The 18719-nt window shown below is 42.9% G+C and overlaps 1 protein-coding gene across 1 annotated transcript; it reads right to left on the minus strand.

Annotated features, from left to right (window-relative positions):
* Nucleotides 1-10640: 10640 nt before the first annotated feature.
* Nucleotides 10641-12959, minus strand: CRYGB (crystallin gamma B). Its single transcript, XM_027523869.1, has 3 exons — nt 12831-12959; nt 12491-12733; nt 10641-10984 (listed from the first exon to the last, which is right to left on the minus strand). Exons 1-3 carry the CDS (start codon nt 12837-12839, stop codon nt 10709-10711), a joined length of 528 nt encoding a protein of 175 aa, XP_027379670.1. The 5' UTR covers nt 12840-12959; the 3' UTR covers nt 10641-10708.
* Nucleotides 12960-18719: the final 5760 nt, after the last annotated feature.

The following is an 18719-nucleotide window of genomic DNA, read 5'->3' on the forward strand; positions in this document are numbered from 1 at the left end:
GATGATGCGAGTTCAGTGCTATGAGGCCCCAGCCGCGCGCCGGGTCTATATAGCAGGGCGGCTGCTGCGTTGGCAAGAACAACACAAAAGGGGCCCCCGGGGGGGTGAGTAAGGGGATTTTTTGGATCCCTTTTACATGCTGCATTCAGTGGAAATGCCTGTCGAGCTTGCCCTCATTCTCTGGTATATTCTAACGTTGTCCTGTACGGGTTCTGGGTCCCTAGAGTTGCTTTTATTTGGATTCTTGGTGTTTTATAAATTTATCAGCACATCAGACTGAACTTTTGACCTGAGACTCACATCTGTATACATATGATTCAATTACGCGCCGTGTATTTTCTGGGAAAAATCTATGCCCTTATGGATGGGCACCCAGAATTCCAGAGAGGCTGTGGGTGAAGCAGAATGCCACAAGCGCTAACTTTCCTGGACGACAGAGACCACTCTATTTAAGACTTCTTTCTTCACAGCTCTTGTCCAGCCAGTGCAGGACACAAATCTGGATTCTGATTTTTGCTAGTTTTGACTGGGCTGACCTGTTAAGACATAGTTATTAAACTTCCTCTTTGGTGAGTACACTTCATATAACTGGAATCTAGCCCCTGGCAGCCAAGTTGTGATACGGACCAAAAGAAAGGTTTTTATGGCCACTGGGTTCAAGATTGAGAAGTATATTGCTTTATAGATTGCTTCCCCTTTGCCAGGAGAAGGTGGTAAAACTTCGTGGACTCGGAATGTCCGTTTAGTAGCCATGTGAACTTGGCCAAGCCTTATGACTTCTCAAAGCAGGAGTTATTTCATAATACTTACCTCATGGGATATACTATGTGGAATGAGAAAGGAAGGAAGGGTAGCTTCTAACATTTGAGAGCTGGCCTGGCGCTCAGAGCTAGGCCATATTTCCCTGCTAGACAAAAAGAATCTCACAAAATACCAATTTCAGGAAAGGTTACCCTGAGACCATAATGAAATGAGGCAAAATAAGGCCGTTTCATAATTTTATCTCAGCATAGGCAGAAACAAAGCCAATGTGCCACCCACAAAATACCAGACCCTCCCCCCTCAGCCAAAACGATTAACTGCTACTTCTTTATCAATTGCAGCTTTATCTTTGTTCTTTGCTCCCTTCCCCATGAGCAGATTTATTAAGATATTCAATCATAAAATTACCCTTGCTGCCCCACCCAATCAAGTCAATTCTTGTTTTTTAGACATTTTTCCAGTTCACCTAGCTGAAGTACAAATCCTTTCATAGTTCTTTCTAAGCCTCCAAAGATGGTCCATGCTTCCCCATGGTGTATATTCTCTCTGCTGCTGTTACCAATAACAAACCCTCTTGTTTCATGCACGTGTTTCTGGTGGTCTTTGGCTGAAGGACATTGACATGCATAAATGGGATTATGTGTCTTATGTGTTGGGCATGTACATGGCACAAATGAGCACTGAATAACTGTTTGGTATTAGTCATAGTGAGATATTATTAAGGATGACTTTAACCCATTCATTTCTCTCAAAGATGTTCAATCCTTTCAGTTCAGTTCAGTTCAGTTCAGTTTAGTCGCTCAGTCGTGTCCAACTCTTTGTGACCCCATGAGCATCATTCCTTCCAAAGAAATCCCAGGGCTGATCTCCTTCAGAATGGACTGGTTGGATCTCCTTGCAGTCCAAGGGACTCTCAAGAGTCTTCTCCAACACCACAGTTCAAATGCATCAATTCTTCAGTGCTCAGCCTTTCAAAGATGCCTAAAAAAATGTCTCCACCACAAAGAAAGTATAGATTTGGAAGGAACTTTAGAAATCACCTAAGGCTATGGAATTCTGCTCAGTGTTATGTGGCAGCCTGAATGGGAAGTGGGCTTGGGGGGGAATGGATGGTGGTGGTGGTGGTTTAGTCACTAAGTCGTGTTTGACTATTGCAACCCCATGGACTGTATAGCATGCTCGACCCTGCTGTCCATGGGATTCTCCAGGCAAGAATACTGGAGTGGGTTGCCATTTCCTTCTCCAGGAGAATGGATACATTTATTATACATGGCTGAGTCCATTTGCTGTTCTCCTGAAACTATCACTATATTGTTGATTGGCTATCAGTCCAGTTCAGTTCAGTTGCTCAGTGGTGTCCAACTCTTTGTGACCCCATGAATCACAGCATGCCAGGCCTCCCTGTCCATCACCAACTCCCGGAGTTCACTCAGACTCACATCCATCGAGTCGGTGATGCCATCCAGCCATCTCATCCTCTGTCGTCCCCTTTTCCTCCTGCCCCCAATCCTTCCCAGCATCAGGGTCTTTTCCAATGAGTCAACTCTTCACGTGAGGTGGCCAAAGTACTGGAGTTTCAGCTTTAGCATCATTCCTTCCAAAGAACACCCAGGACTGATCTCCTTTAGAATGGACTGGTTGGATCTCCTTGCAGTCCAAGGGACTCTCAAGAGTCTTCTCCAACACCACAGTTCAAATGCATCAATTCTTCAGTGCTCAGCCTTTCAAAGATGCCTAAAAAAATGTCTCCACCACAAAGAAAGTATAGATTTGGAAGGAACTTTAGAAATCACCTAAGGCTATGGAATTCTGCTCAGTGTTATGTGGCAGCCTGAATGGGAAGTGGGCTTGGGGGGGAATGGATGGTGGTGGTGGTGGTTTAGTCACTAAGTCGTGTTTGACTATTGCAACCCCATGGACTGTATAGCATGCTCGACCCTGCTGTCCATGGGATTCTCCAGGCAAGAATACTGGAGTGGGTTGCCATTTCCTTCTCCAGGAGAATGGATACATTTATTATACATGGCTGAGTCCATTTGCTGTTCTCCTGAAACTATCACTATATTGTTGATTGGCTATCAGTCCAGTTCAGTTCAGTTGCTCAGTGGTGTCCAACTCTTTGTGACCCCATGAATCACAGCATGCCAGGCCTCCCTGTCCATCACCAACTCCCGGAGTTCACTCAGACTCACATCCATCGAGTCGGTGATGCCATCCAGCCATCTCATCCTCTGTCGTCCCCTTTTCCTCCTGCCCCCAATCCTTCCCAGCATCAGGGTCTTTTCCAATGAGTCAACTCTTCACGTGAGGTGGCCAAAGTACTGGAGTTTCAGCTTTAGCATCATTCCTTCCAAAGAACACCCAGGACTGATCTCCTTTAGAATGGACTGGTTGGATCTCCTTGTAGTCCAAGGGACTCTCAAGAGTCTTCTCCAACACCATGGTTCAAAAGCATCAATTCTTCGGTGCTCAGCTTTCTTCACAGTCCAACTCTCACATCCATACATGACCACAGGAAAAACCATAGCCTTGACTAGACAGTTAATCAGCTATAACCTGATTCAAAATGAAAAGTGGAAAAAAAAAAATCACCTAGTGCTCTTCAAACTCCAGTGTGCATATGAATCATCTGTGCTTATTAAAAATGCTAAGGCTCTACTTTTGTCCAAGATTCTGCATCATTAGATCTAGAAAAAACTCTAGGAGTTTATATTTCTAACTAGCGGCACCAGATTGCTCTTGGACCAAACTTTGAAAAACACTGTTCTGATCTATTCCTTCTTTTTTTCCTTTTGTTTCTGCCTTCCTTTCTTTCTTTCCTTCTTTCTTTCTGTGTGTGTATAGTTGATTTATAATGTTATGTTAGTTTTAAGAATAGTGATTCAGTTATATGTATATTTATATCTGTTCTTTCTCAGATGCTTTCCCTTATGGGTTACTGAGTATAGTTCCCTGTGTTATATATTAGGCCCTTGCTTGCATTTTATATATGCTAACCTGTATATGTTATCCTAAACTCCTAATTTATCTCCCTCTTCCCTATCCATCTTTACTTTTGTATTCTCACTAACTGGCACATAAAGTTTGCTCAGTAAATGTCTGGGGGATATGAATGTTATTCCCTCACCTGAAATTCATCATTGTAGTAGTCCACAGGACCTATTTCAAATGCTCAGCACAACAGGCCTGTACACTCACATCAAAGTTCAGCATTTGCAACTTGCAACTTTCAAAAGCACCCTGCTTTTGATCTATTTAATGGCACTTTATAATAGGCAAGATGAGTAAGCAAAAGAGAGAAAACAAAAGTTGTCTTGTCCCCTAAGTCCTCTGCTCCTTCATAATTCTAATGGTTATGTCTCCTGAGATGCCGCATCAGTGTTACAACAGCAGGGGCCAACTCCAAGGTTCTGCTAGTGTCTGAAGTCCAGTCAACAATTGGCCTTACCATACACCTGCTTTCTTCCTAGTAATTAATGTGGCACTTGTATCGTATACATGCTTGGTTAAATGAGAAGATGTCATCTGGTTGGTGGCCATGAAGACCAAGCGTTCTCAAAGAAGGAGACTGGGTAAGAGCCCACAGATGATCATTGTAGCCTCAGAAAACTTATATAAACAGTGTCAACTTCTAACAGGCTGAACTGTTCTCAGAACTTCCTGAGATGCTCTTCCCAGGTTATAATTTGACTCAAATAAAAATTTTCCAGTTCCTTTTTAGGTTGACTGGTTAATTTTTCATTGACGAAAACGATGTTGTTTTGTTTAAGCAACAGGTGGTTGTGATTGTCAGTTTTGCTTTAACAAACCCCTAAAGAAGAAAATTTGAATTCCAAAAGTCCAGAGGGAAGGGAATAAGACACTTGCTAACATCGGGACATACCCCTTGACAGCAGGGCAGGGAAACTGGAGAGGGAACCCGTGGAGAGGAGAAAGTTTTGAGGGTATGGCTTGGTAGATTGGGTCCTGACACTTTTCTGGAATAGCTGCTACTTCAGTTTCTTTCTTTGGTGGAACTTTTATAAGGTTAGTCAGGCCAGAAACGCTGGGGATTCAAAGGGAGAAAAGAGGACAAGATGGAAGGAAAAGATTTAAAATCTGAACTTGTTACAAACTAGGACATATAGGAAATACTTGTGTGTGTAGAGCATGTAAGCTGATACCAGGGTTTTCTCAAATTGGTAGTTCATCTTCATGGGGAGAAGGTTAGTGAGTTCCTATAGGGTTATCCCTTCTTTGTTTCACCTCAGACTCTCATCTGTTCAAGATCCCAGTGTTTAGAGAGAGGACAGAGAGAAGGAGGAAGGCTGGATTAGGAGTTAGTTTGAGCATAATGTCTTCCCCCATCGTTGACTTTTTCTTTACTTTGGGATTACAGGGTGGATAGTGTTCCCTTTGCCTGCACCTCAGGAAGGGAAACAACTTGCAGACTTGATCAACAAGAACCAAGGTCTCTAACTTTTTTTTTTTGAGTAGAGAAAGGCTTATTGCAAGGCCATGCAGGGAGACAGGTGGCTCATGCCCCCCCAAACCCCAAAGTCCCCAAAGGGTTTCAGTGAAGCACTTTTATTTTTTTTATAGAACCATTTCCATTTATTATACCACATTTATTCAAACAGCACTCAATTAACATTTGATTGCACTCAATCAATGGCTACGCAGCTGGTCACAGGTATTTTACATTCTAGTAAGAAAGAGAAACACTAAGGAAGTAAAAGAGAACACTTCAGATAGTATTGAGGAACACTAAACAAGTAAAAGATAAAATTTCAGGTAAATCACTTCAGATGGAGCGAGTTGGGTGTAATCCACTTCAGATGGAGCAAGATATAATCAACAGATAGAATGGTCATATGGCATCTCCAGAGAAGTTGATATTTGTACGGGGACCTATTGTCCAAAAGAAGCCAGCCTGTGGAGATCATGTAGAAGTCATTATAAGCCGAAAGGAGCTTCATACGCAAAGGCCCTGAGGTAGGAATTAGCAGTGTCTCTAATTTTACATGCTTTCAGTTCCAGTGTTTCAGGATAATTTCCATATGTGAAGTTTGTGATTGTATTTCTGCTAAGCAAATAACATAAAGCTCAGCACTCCAAGAAGCTTTTGTCTTTCTCATTCATGTTTGTTGTATTATTATTGGCAAGTAGAGGATCCTGGCTAATATCTCCAGGAAGCCAACACAATTCTTAAGAGTTTAAAGGTTAAAAGAACTGGAATTTAGGAACAATTAATATCAAATAATGCAGCAACCTCCAGGGAAGGAAACTTTATAAAAAGCCTAACCATGTGCCCCAGTTTGCATGGAACAGTCCTTGTTAATGCCTCTTGCCCCAGTGCAATCCTTAATAAAACACAATCTCACTCTCAAAAATGACTCACTTTAAGTAACAAATTCTATGCTTGCTCTGGTAATAAGCCACTAGGGCAGTGGATATGGAGCCCTTGAGGGTGTGGGATGGGAGGATGCTCTATAAAAAGTGAACAACCATGTGGGTATATCTAAAAACAGAGAAGAGAGGAGCAGGGATGGGAAAGACCAGCCCACCCAAGAGCAGGTTGGAGCTAGCAGACTAGAGCAGTCTTTAATATTAATAATACTATGTTATTAATATTAATAACAATATTAAACTTGATATTGCTGTGTTGTTATTATCTAAACTTGCATCTCACCCTCACAACCTTTATAACAAAGCTGGCTGCACACATTATTGCTTTATGTGAGAAATGGTTCAGGAGTTAAAGGAAAAGGCAGTATGTCACCAATTTAGGTCAGTGTGGATCCACTCAGTCATGAAGCAGGAGTTCAGAGCGGAGGGTAACTCAGTTCAGTTCAGTCGCTCAGTCGCGTCTGACTCTTTGAGACCCCATGGACTGCAGCGTGCCAGGCCTCCCTGTCCATGAAGTTTACCCAAACTCATGTCTATCGAGTCAGTGATGCCATCCAACCATCTCATCCTCTGTCGTCCCCTTCTCCTCCTGCCTTCAATCTTTCCCAGCATCAGAGTCTTTTCAAATGAGTCAGCTCTTTACATCAGGTGGCCAAAGTATTGGAGTTTCAGCTTCAACGTCAGTCCTTCCAATGAACACTCAGGACTGATCTCCTTTAGGGTGGACTGGTTGGATCTCCTTGCAGTCCAAGGGACACTCAAGAGTCTTCTCCATCACCACAGTTCAAAAGCATCAATTCTTTAGCACTCAACTTTCTTTATAGTCCAACTCTTACACCCATACATGACTACTGGTAAAACCATAGCCTTGACTAGACGGACCTTTGTGGACAAAGTAATGTCTCTGCTTTTTAATATGCTGTCTTGGTTGTTCATAACTTTCCTTCCAAGGAGTAAGCGTCTTTTAATTTCATGGCTGCAATCACCATCTGCAGTGATTTTGGAGCCCCCCAAAAATGAAGTCAGCCACTGTTTCCCCATCTATTAGCCATGAAGTAATGGGACCGATTGCCATGATCTTAGTTTTCTGAATGTTGAGCTTTAAGACAACTTTTTCACTCTCCTCTTTCACTTTTGTCAAGAGGCTCTTTAGTTCTTCTTCACTTTCTGCCATAAGGGTGGTGTCATTTGTATATCTGAGGTTATTGATATTTCTCCCTGCAATCTTGATTCCAGCTTGTGCTTTTTCCAGCCCAGCGTTTCTCATGATGTACTCTGCATAGAAGTTAAATAAGCAGGGTGACAATATACAGCCTTGACATACTCCTTTTCCTATTTGGAACCAGTCTGTTGTTCCATGTCCAGTTCTAACTGTTGCTTCCTGACCTGCATACAGGTTTCTCAAGAGGCAGGTCAGGTGGTCTGATATTCCCATCTCTTCAAGAATTTCCCACAGTTTATTGTGATCCACACAGTCAAAGGCTTTGGCATAGTCAATAAAGCAGAAATAGATGTTTTTCTGGAACTCTCTTGCTTTTTTGATGATCCAGAGGATGTTGGCAATTTGATCTCTGGTTCCTCTGCCTTTTCTAAAACCAGCTTGAACATCTGGAAGTTCACAGTTCACGTATTGCTGAAGCCTGGCTTGGAGAATTTTGAGCATTACTTTACTAGCATGTGAGATGAGTGCAATTGTGTGGTAGTTTGAATATTCTTTGGCATTGCCTTTCTTTGGGATTGGAATGAAAACTGACCTTTTTCTCGTCCTGTGACCACTGCTGAGTTTTCCAAATTTGCTGACATTTTGAGTGCAGCACTTTGACAGCATCGTCTTTTAGGATTTTAAAAAGCTCAACTGGAATTCAATCACCTCCACTAGCTTTGTTTGTACTGATGCTTCCTAAGGCCCACTAGACTTCACATTCCAGGATGTCTGGCTCTAGGTGAGTGATCACACCATCATGATTATCTGGGTTGTGAAGATCTTTTTTGTACAGTTCTGTGTATTCTTGCCACCTCTTCTTAATATCTTCTGTTTCTGTTAGGTCCATACCATTTCTGTCCTTTATCGAGCCCATCTTTGCATGAAATATTCCCTTGGTGTCTCTAATTTTCTTGAAGAGATCTCTAGTCTTTCCCATTCTATTGTTTTCCTCTATTTCTTTGCATTGATCACTGAGAAAGGCTTTCTTATCTTTCCTTGCTATTCTTTGGAACTTTGCATTCAAATGGGTATATCTTTCCTTTTCTCCTTTGCTTTTCACTTCTCTTCTTTTCACAGCTATTTGTAAGGCCTCCTCAGATAGCCATTTTGCTTTTTTGCATTTCTTTTTCTTGGAGATGGTCTTGCTCTCTGTCTCCTGTACAATGTCTTGAACCTCCGTCCATAATTCATCAGGCATTCTGTCTATCAGATCTAATCCCTTAAATCTATTTCTCACTTCCACTATATAATCATAAGGGATTTGATTTAGGTCATACCTGAATGGTCTAGTGGTTTTCTCCACTTTCTTCAATTTAAGTCTGAATTTGTCAATAAGGAGTTTATAATCTGAGCCACAGTCAGCTCCCTAACTGGGGAAACCATAAACAACTCATTCCCTCTCAAGAATGACAAGATATGTTGGGTACATTGGAAGTGGGTATGTTGGGTGTGTTGGAAGAAGTGGTACATATCTCCTACCCCGTGTAAGATGAGATTTTAGCCGTTTATTAGATTTCTCAAAGGATGGGATACTTCAGATGAATTTTGACCTGAAGCCGACAGTTTCATTGAGGAACTTACTTATTTTTAACATTTACTTATTTTACTGCATCAGGTCTTAGTTGTGGCGTACAGGTTTAGCTGTTTCACAGCATGTGGGATCCTAGTTCCCTGACCAGGGAGCAAACCCACGTGCCCTGCATTGCAGAGTGGATTCTTAACCACTGGACCAGCTAGGCAAGTCCTGAGGAACTTTAAAAGAGTCCTAAGACCTGTGTTTAATTATCTAGGACATTGTTTACGCAATATCCTCTTTACTAGAACCCACAAGAAAATCTTCTTTTAGGTTTCATTATTGGGCATGGTTAGGCTAGTTTTGAATAATTAATTTATTTGCTTTATAAACTCAGTCAGTCATGGAGGTGATCTTACTTCCCTCTGTATCCTGGTTGCTCGGTCCAAATCTGGCTCTATCTTCAGCCACCAAAGTGCCTTATCACACCCAGTTTGGGCTTAAGCTTCACTCTTAGCTCCATCTCTCTTTCTCTCTCTTATTTTTCTTATGACCAAATTTCCTCATTCATCTATTTTTACTTTCTTTAATGTATTATGTTGCAATTTTTTATTAGTGACCTTAATTCATTTTTTAGTAAATTTATTTATTGTTTAAATAAAAGATAATTGCTTTACAAAATTTTCTTTTGTCAAACATAAACATGAATCAACTATAAGTATATATATGTCCCCTCCAATTAATCAGACTTCTCCAGAAAATTTCAATCTTCTATTTTTTTCATCTTTTCTTTATTTTTGGCTTTCCTGAGTGGTATGTGAGATCTTATATCCCCCACCAGAGATCGAACCCATGACCCCGGCAGTGGAAGCATAGAGTCCCAACCACTGAACTGCCAGGGAAGTTCCCAGTGCTTTATTTTTGATTTAGTATTATTTTCCATATGTCATAATACTTTACTCCTATTAAAGTGATAGGAGGCAGAATATTCCTATGTGTCAGTGTTTTTGGTAAAAATCCTGAAAATTTTCTGCAAAGCACATACTGCAAAGAGACAGTGAGTTCTAGTTCCATGAAAATCTCATGGAGGTATGAGATAATGGACATGGAATTGGGAGAAATGGTTGGAGGCTGTTAGAAAGACAAGGAGGGCAGTAGGTGAAATGACCAGTTTGTCTGTTTCTTTATGGAGCTAAAGGAAGAGTCAAGATGCTAAGGATGACTTTCTTGATTAGGTAAAACTTGGATTAAATAGGGAAGCTGATGGGATAACCTGGAGGGATAACTTGAAGTGTTTCAACAAGTACTTATTAATATTATTATAACTGTAAATATATCCTTGTAAGATTAACCACAAATGGGTTGACCCAGTTGAGTTGAACTTTGAGCCTACATGGTCTAGCTATGGGGCTTACCTGGCGGCTCAGATGGTAAAGAATCTGCCTGCAAAGTGGAAGGCCTGGATTCAATTCCTGGGTCAGAAAGATCCCCTGGACAAGGGAATGGCAACCCACTCCAGTATTCTTGCCTGGAGAATCCCATGGATGGAGGAGCCTGGCGGGCTACAGTCCATGGGATTACAAAGTGTTGGACATGACTGAGCGACCACAGTTTCACATGGTCTAGACTTTAAAAGAATGCTGGCAGTAATATCCTCTACTTAATTCCCCTTATGAGATGTTGTTCCCCATCTTGAAAACATGTCATCATGTCTGGCCAAATGCCATTATTGCTTATGAAGACCCCATACATGAAAAGAAAGGCAGGACTCTATTTGTGCCAGAAACACAAGCTAAATCTTTTATTAGATTCTAAAGGAGAAAAGTGGGGAATTTAAAACTTCAATAAAAATCCATCACCCGTCTTAAAGAACCAACTTTGGCATTCATTGCCCCCCAGTCAAGATATCTCCTGTACTCCCCTGGCCTCAGCAGGTACTGCCTTCCCCTGTAGCTTGGCATCTCATAGAGGACCCAGGAACCCTCCAGCACGTTGAGGGAGTGAACCTCAGTGAGGTGGAAGCGGTCTTGAAGAGAGGGACAATCGTCTGTGATCTCTGACATCTGTCCTCTGAAGTCATCTCTCTCATAGATTCTCATTCTGAAAGTGCCGGTGTGCTGGGTGACAGATAGAAAAGAAAAAGTAAATGGACACAAATAGAGAGAAATCAAAGTTCTAGCCCCTGCACTCCCTGGTCACACCTGCCTCAGAGCTCTTTTAGTCCAAGTCTACAACAACCATGTTTGCAGGGTTAAGATGCCTTCCCTGCCCTCATCGCTCACCTGTGAATCTAACAACTTCTGGGCTAAGCTAGAAACAGAACACAGCAGCCCTTCAGTTGCTATGTACCACCCTCTCCTTGAGAATTAAGGTTGGTCTAAAATAAGGTTGATTATTTTAGGGCTTTTTATCAGAGAAAGTTCCTCTCAAAGTAGAAAAGTGAGCATCATTGGAAAGTGAAGCCTCATTTGATCTATTACTCTTGTTAAAAAGGAACCAAAATTTAACTATTTTCTGTAAGACCAATGTTTTGGTTTTCACGTTTACTTTGGAACAAAGGATTATGAAGCTCTTTAAAAAAAAAAAAAAAAAAAAAGATGGCATATTTTCTCTACCTCTGTCTTTGTAACCTCATTTTCAGTTCAAATTTCAACCTATGTGACAATCAAGCTTCCTTTTTGACCTCCTACCCTCCCCTTCCTCACTCCCCCAGCAGCAGGAATCATCTTCATGAAACTTGGATGTTTTGTGAAGTTTGGATGACACTTATCCCACCCCACACCCCCCACCCCTCAACTCCCACACATTCTTCTAAGAACTCTGCAATCACTCTCAGGGAAGTACCGGATCTCAAACTTTAGTTTTGATGAGGCCTTTCCTCTGATTCCTACCCCTAAGCAAGCTAATAGGTACCGATTACAAAATTAGAATAGAAACCAGGGGGCCTGTCTTCTCTAGGAAGATAATCAAATAGAAAAGTAAGTCAAAGCAAGCAAAAGTATTTTTTTATCAATTAAACAGACCCAGATTGTATTTATAAATTTGGATATACTGGGTTTCTGAGTTGACATGGCTTGGAATGACCACTTAAAAAAAAATTATATCTTGGAGTAGGAGTTTGGGGTTAGCAGATGCAAATTATTGTATATAGAATGGATAAACAACAAGGCCCTACTATACAGCACAGGGAACTATATTCAATATCCTGTGATAAACCAAAATGGCAAAGAATATAAAAATGTATTGGATGTATAACTGAATCTATTTGCTGTACAGCAGAAATTAACACATTTTAAATCACCTATACTTAAAGAAATGATATCTTGAACAGATAACTTCAATCTCTTCTATGACATGCTTTCTCTTAATGCGTCTTTTTATCTTTGACTACATTTAAAACATAAAACACTGGGAATCTGTGATTTAAAAAAAAAAAAAACAAAACACCACAGAGTTCATGAAGAATGGCTTCCCATCTGAGACACCCCTCTAGAATGGACTGCATGCCCTGGGCTCACTCCCACTTCCTGCTGTCTAGTTAGAACGATTAGTTTGAAGAATGCTATTTTTTTAATGGCTTTGATTTCCAAAGAGACAGAAGACAAAGACAGAACCAGGCTCACTTGCGGGATGAGGCGGCAGGAGCGGATGGAGTCGTTGAAGCCCATCCACTGCTGGTAGTCGGGGTAGTCGCCGCGCCGCAGGAAGTACTGGTGGCCCTGGTAGTTGGGGCGCTCATACAGCATCCAGCAGCCGCTGTCCACGCGGATGGAGTTACAGCGGCTGAAATAGGGCTGCAGGTTGGGGCAGTCGCTGCTGCACTCGTAGCAGTGGCCCTGGAAGCCCCGGTCCTCGTAAAAAGTGATCTGCAAAATGGAAGATGTGGGAGCATGAAGCGATTTGCAGCCCCGCTGAAGATGCCACGACGGGGCAAAGGTGGAGCATCAGGTACCCCGCACTTACCTTCCCCATGTTGGCGAAAGGCAGCAGGAGGTGTTCGCTGGGTGCTGTGTGGGACTAGGGGGAGGGCCGCTGTATATATAGCAGCTCTGACTGCTGCCTCCGCAGGAAATCACACAAAAGGGGCCTATTTCGGTGAGTAAGGGGATTTGCAAGCTCTCCGTTCCCCCTCCCCCTGGTCATTGGGGTTAGCTGAATGTTTATTGTCATTCTTTCTGGTAGGTTCGGGTTTTTCTAATTCACAAAAGCTGTTGTTGCCACCAAAATGAAAAGTCTTTCCTCTTTAGAAGGACGAGCAAAATTCTATCCCCATGCTTTTAGTTTATAGCCTACTCTGCTTAACTGACTCCTTAAAGGTAATTAAACAATGTGTTCTGCTTAGGGACTGGTGTTTAAAAAAATTCTTGAAAATGAGAACTTTAATATCTTAAGGAAGAGGGAATCAAATGAAGTAATTTGTGAAAATGCTTTGAAAAGCATAAAGTTAATTCAAATTCAAGACTCTGTGATTATCAATGTTGTTGTTCGGAGGCCTATCTTGAGTGAAATTGACACTTGGCTGGAAATTTGTGGGCTCCCTGAGGCTGGGAATGATTCTTGTTCTTTTCTGTCCCTGAGGCCTAGAGCAGGGGATGAGCACAGAGTAGGCCCTCAGTCCTTGGCTTTGACCTGAGTGAAAGCAGATGGTTGTGCCTTCCTCTCTTCATGTCTCCCTGGGAGCCTGCACCCTTCCTTCTGCTGGTGCTGCCCAGAGACTGCTCGCTTTCTGGGGGGTTCCTGGATTCCTTCAAATGTCCTAAGATCTGTCTTTCCTCTTCACCTTGATAAGTTCCTGCTCCCTTGATAAGGGTGATTTGAGTTAGTATAAGGAGTAATGTAGGGGCTTCCCTGGTGGTTCAGTGGTAAAGAATCTGCCTGCTGTGCAGGAAGTGTGAGTTTGACCCCTGGGTCAAGAAGATCCCTTGGAGAAGGAAATGGCAACCCACTCCAGTATTCTTGCCTGGGAAATCCCATGGAAAGCCTGGTGGGCTACAGTCCTTGGGGTCGCAAAAACATCAGACGTAACTTTTTGACTGAACAACAGCAAGTAGTAATGTAGAAACCCTCAAGGTGCCACATCCCCTACTTTCTCAGACTTTTGAGATGCTAGACAGCACCCAGACTCGACAACAGAGCATCTTCATAGTATGGACTTCACAGTGTGGTATGGGGACCCCTAATGTCCCCAAGACACTTCCAAGGGGTTCATATGGTCAGAACAGTTTTCCTAACAATGGGTGTGTGTGTGCTCAGCCGCTTCAGTCATGTCAGACTCTTTGCAACCCGAGAGACTGTAGTCCACCAGGCTCCTCTGTCTGTGGGATTTTCCAGGTGAGAATCCTGGAGTGGATTAATCTTCCAGGGGACCTTCCTGGCCCAGGGACTGAACCTGTGTCTCCTGCAGCTCCTGCATTGCAGGTGGGTTTTTTTTTTTTTTTACTGCTGAGACACTGGGGAAGCCCCCAAGATGTTATTTGCCCTTTTCACTCTTCTTTCACAAGTGTGCAGTGGAGTTTTTCCAGAGGCTGTATGACATGAAAGAGATTTGGCAAAATGTAAAGCAATTTCAGTCTTTTCATTACTTGCTTTTTGCTTTGGAAAACATGGTTATTATTCATGAAACATGTTATTTATGTTAACATGTAATAGATTTATTACCTAAGGCTCTTCCTATAAAAAAAGGAACCCACCATGGGTAGGGGGTCCCTCTATTGGAATAGAACCAACACAGTATCCAGCAGATACTGGCCCTGGCATGACCCTCTATGTAATGAGAGAGATTAGGTGGTTACCATTTCCCCAGTGGCTCAGCTGGTAAAGAATCTGGCTGCAATGCAGGAGGCATAGGAGACCTGGGTTCTATCCCTGGGTCAGAAAGATCCCCTGGAGAAGGAAATGGCAACCCACTCCAGTATTTCTTGTCTGAAAAATCCCATGGACAGAGGAGACTGGTGGGCTCCAGTCCATCCCAAAGAGTCGGAGACAACTGAGCATGCACACATGCACTGCAGTCTTAGAAGCTATACCCAGATCAGTGACTCGGGGATTAAAGAACCCTTTACAGTCAGCTAATGCTGAGATCCTAGAACCAGGTTGAAGAAATCAGCCTGGCAACAATGTCAATTGAAGGAGAGTGGCTCAGTGCTAAAAAATTTGCCTGCCAATGCTGGAGGCATGGGTTCGATCCCTGGGTCTGGAAGATCCCTGGGTCTGTTCGATCCCTGGAGAAGGAAATGGTGACTCGCTCCAGTATTCTTGCCTGGGAAATCCCATGGATGGAGGGGTCTGGTGGGAAGTACATGGGGTTGCAAAGAGTCAGGCACAACTTAGCAACTAGAACAGCAACTATAATTTACCAGAATTCCTGTTAAAGCCAAAGATTCTCAAGGTTGATAGAGACACAGCTTTACAAATTAAAAAAAAGAAAGAAAGATGACATTGAACCTACTATGTGAAGTGTATAAGATATGTATATCTAGAAAGATAACTTCTAAAACAAGCCATGTTTTATGCAGAAACAATTCGTTTATAGGCCTTCAAGGCTAACAGACCTGAGCTCAGTTCCCAGTTCCTCTACTTCCTAGCTGTGTGTACCTTTTTATTTTATTTGTTGTTTGCTTTTTTTTAAAATTAACTTATTTATTTTAATTGGAGGCTAATTACTTTACAATATTATAGTGGTTTTTGCCATACATTCACATGAATCAGCCATGGGTGTACATGTGTTCCCCATCCTGAACCCCCTCCCACCCCCCTCCCCATCCCATCCTTCAGGGTCATCCCAGTGCACCAGCCCTGAGCTCCCTGTCTCATGCATCGAACCTGGACTGGCAATCTGTTTCAAATATGATAATATACATGTTTCAATGCTATTTTCTCAAATCATCCCACCTTTGCCTTCTCCCACCGAGTCCAAAAGATTGTTCTTTACATCTGTGTCTCTTTTGCTGTCTCACATATAGGGTCATTGTTACCATCTTTCTAAATTCCATATATATGTGTTAGTATACTGTATTGGTGTTTTTCTTTCTTGTATAATAGGCTCCAGTTTCATCCACCTCATTGGAACTGATTCAAATGCATTCTTTTTAATAGCTGAGTAATATTCCATTGTGTATATGTACCACGGCTTTCTTATCCATTCATCTGCCGGTGGACACGTAGGTTGCTTCCATGTCCTGACCATTGTAAACAGTGCTGTGATGAACATTGGGGTTGTGTGTACTTTTTTAGATTTGGTTCTCACAGTGATCGGCATGTGATTAGACTTGGTCATTCGGGAACCTTGGCCTGGACTGGGTGTTCAGAGAGCATCCTCTGGCGCCCTCTAGCGGCAGTCTTGCTCACAGGACAGGAATGTGTGGTGGCAATGGGGACAGGCCCACACTTCTTAGAAACCACACTCCTTGTACCTGGAGCCCCCACATTTCCTCCATTTACATCCTTGCTTCCAAAACCTAGAAGAGAATCTTCACCCACCCACCCAAGGACACTGTTCATAAAAGGGAGCCTGTTTGGGGGACGTGATCCGGGGTGAGGGGAGGTGGAATATGTGGATGGAGCTTGGGCATGTGCAGGAGTGAGAAGGGAGGAGGGTGGGCCATGGAGTGGTGATGGGGGTCTATTTATGCTCTTGTCCCAGATCCCCCAAATATTTGGGGAACTGTTGATAATAACTGTGCTATGTTAGCCACATGATGTATTCTTTTTTTTTTTCCCCATATGATGTATTCTAAGATTTCTGGTATGATGTTTAGAGCACACACAACACTCTTCATATGGTAGGCTTTCATTATTAACTATTACTACTTCATCATCATGAGCTAAATAAGTGATGTAAAGTTTGCTGAAAGTTCAGTGGTACCCATTCAAGTGAGAGCAGACTTGGCTTCCTTCAGCACGGTTGTGTCAGTGATGTGCCAATGAGCTCAAGAGGTTTCATCTGGGCTACCAGAGAAAGCAGTCTGCAGATACTTCAAGAAAACCCAGTTGACAAACTAAAACATTTGTATGAGACTGGGTGGCAGGGAAGGTAATGCACTATTTCCGCTGAGGCTTCTAACAGGCCTCAGGTAACTTTTGTTGTTGTTACTTAGTTGCTCAGTCGTGTCCAACTCTTTTGCGACCCCGTGGACTGCAGCCCACCAGACTCCTCTGTCCATGGGATTTCCCAGGCAAGAATACCAGAATGGGTTGCCATTTCATTCTCCAGGGGATCTTCTCCACCCAGGGATCGAACCTGAGTCTCCTGCTTGGCAGGTGGATTCTTTACCACTGAGCCACCTGGGAAGCCTCCAGGAACTTCGTGCTGTGCCAAGTTGCTCAGTCGTGTCCGACTCTCCGTGACACTGTGGACTGTAACCTGGCAGGCTCCTCTGTCCAGGGGGATTCTCCAGGCCAGAATACCGGAGTGGGTTGCCATGCTCTCCTCCAGGGAATCTTCCCAACCCAGGGATTGAACCCAGGTCTCCCACATTGCAGGCAGATTCTTTACCATCTGAGCCACCAGGAAAGCCCAAGAATTCTGGAGTAGGTAGCCTATTCCTTCTCCAGGGGATCTTCCCAACCCAGGAATCGAACTGGGGTCTCCCACACTGAGGGTGGATTTTTTCCCAGCTGAGTTACCAGGAAGCCCAAAACATCCTGTTGTTGTGTTAGTCTCTCAGTCGTGTCCAACTCTTTGTGACCCTGTGGACTGTAGCCGCTCAGGCTCCCCTGTCCATTTAATTCTCCAGGCAAGAATACTGGAATGGGTAGCCATTCCCTTCTCCAGGAGATCTTCTCAACCCAGGGATTGAACTCGGGTCTCCTGCATCGCAGGCATATTGTTTACCTTCAGAACCAACAGGGAAGCACCAGGGAAGGTAACTTCAATGGCTCTTAAATGAACAATTTCATTTTTGGAAAAAAACAGGGTTATGTTAGATCCATTCATGTGTTTTGACATTTGAGTCAAATGTATTTTGATATACAAGTTTATTCAACTGTGATATCCTAAAGAACTTTAAAGGGTTTTATAATTTTTTTCTGATTTAAATGAGACCTGTGTTTTTAAAAATGAGTTTTGCAGTTCTTTTTAAAGAAAAAAAAAAAAAACACCTTGTGTCTAACTGTGAACTTGGTATTCAAATATTCACACTAAAAGGCTCATTGGTTCAGTCCCTCCCTTAATCTCCCATATATTTTAGACTAGGGTGTTGGCTGATCCTACAAAGAGATGTAACAAAGCATGTCTTGCCGCACCCAGGACCAAATGTCTCATTCCATTGACTTATCCATCTTCTAAAATGCAAGGCAGTGGTGGGAAATCTCATTATTTTTCTTCACAAAAAAATGTTGCTTTTCACCTTTTATTTCATTTTTGTTCTCTTTCTCAGGCTGTCTCCCGTCTCTTTCCTTTAGCTGTTAGAGGTAAGCTCTGAGACCTTCATAGGGTGGTGCTCTAACTCCGCCCCTCCCCTCACGAAGGTCTCCCTGCTGCCATCCTACACCAGCCTGCCAATCTCTGGGCCATTTTTTTACCTCCCTTCAAGTTTTCCAAGGTCACCAAGAACCAGACAGGACTGGAGGCTATCAGAACCAGGTAGAGGACTGAGTGTGAGAGAATGCTGTCTATGTCTCTGAACATCTGCATTGGTGACCTTGTGTGGGAGAGTCATTGCTTTCCAAAATAAACTGGAATCGTTTGCAATAAAGTCAGAATCCCTTGCTGTTTTTCAGGCTTCCAGGGCTCCATTTATCCACATCAGTTCAGTTCAGTAGCTCAGTCGTGTCCGACTCTTTGCATCCTCATGGACTGCAGCACACCAGGCCTCCCTGTCCATCACCAACTCCCAGAGCTTCCTCAAACTC

The sequence above is a fragment of the Bos indicus x Bos taurus genome, chromosome 2 (assembly GCF_003369695.1).
Source record: "Bos indicus x Bos taurus breed Angus x Brahman F1 hybrid chromosome 2, Bos_hybrid_MaternalHap_v2.0, whole genome shotgun sequence".
In the NCBI taxonomy this organism is placed as follows: Eukaryota; Metazoa; Chordata; class Mammalia; order Artiodactyla; family Bovidae; genus Bos; species Bos indicus x Bos taurus.

What these genes read in the sequence shown, in the direction of transcription:
- CRYGB (XM_027523869.1), bottom strand. An exon ending in CCTGCCGCCTCATCCCGCAA is followed by an intron (nt 10,985 to 12,490) that starts GTGAGCCTGGTT and finishes TCTGTCACCCAG; the next exon opens with CACACCGGCACTTTCAGAAT.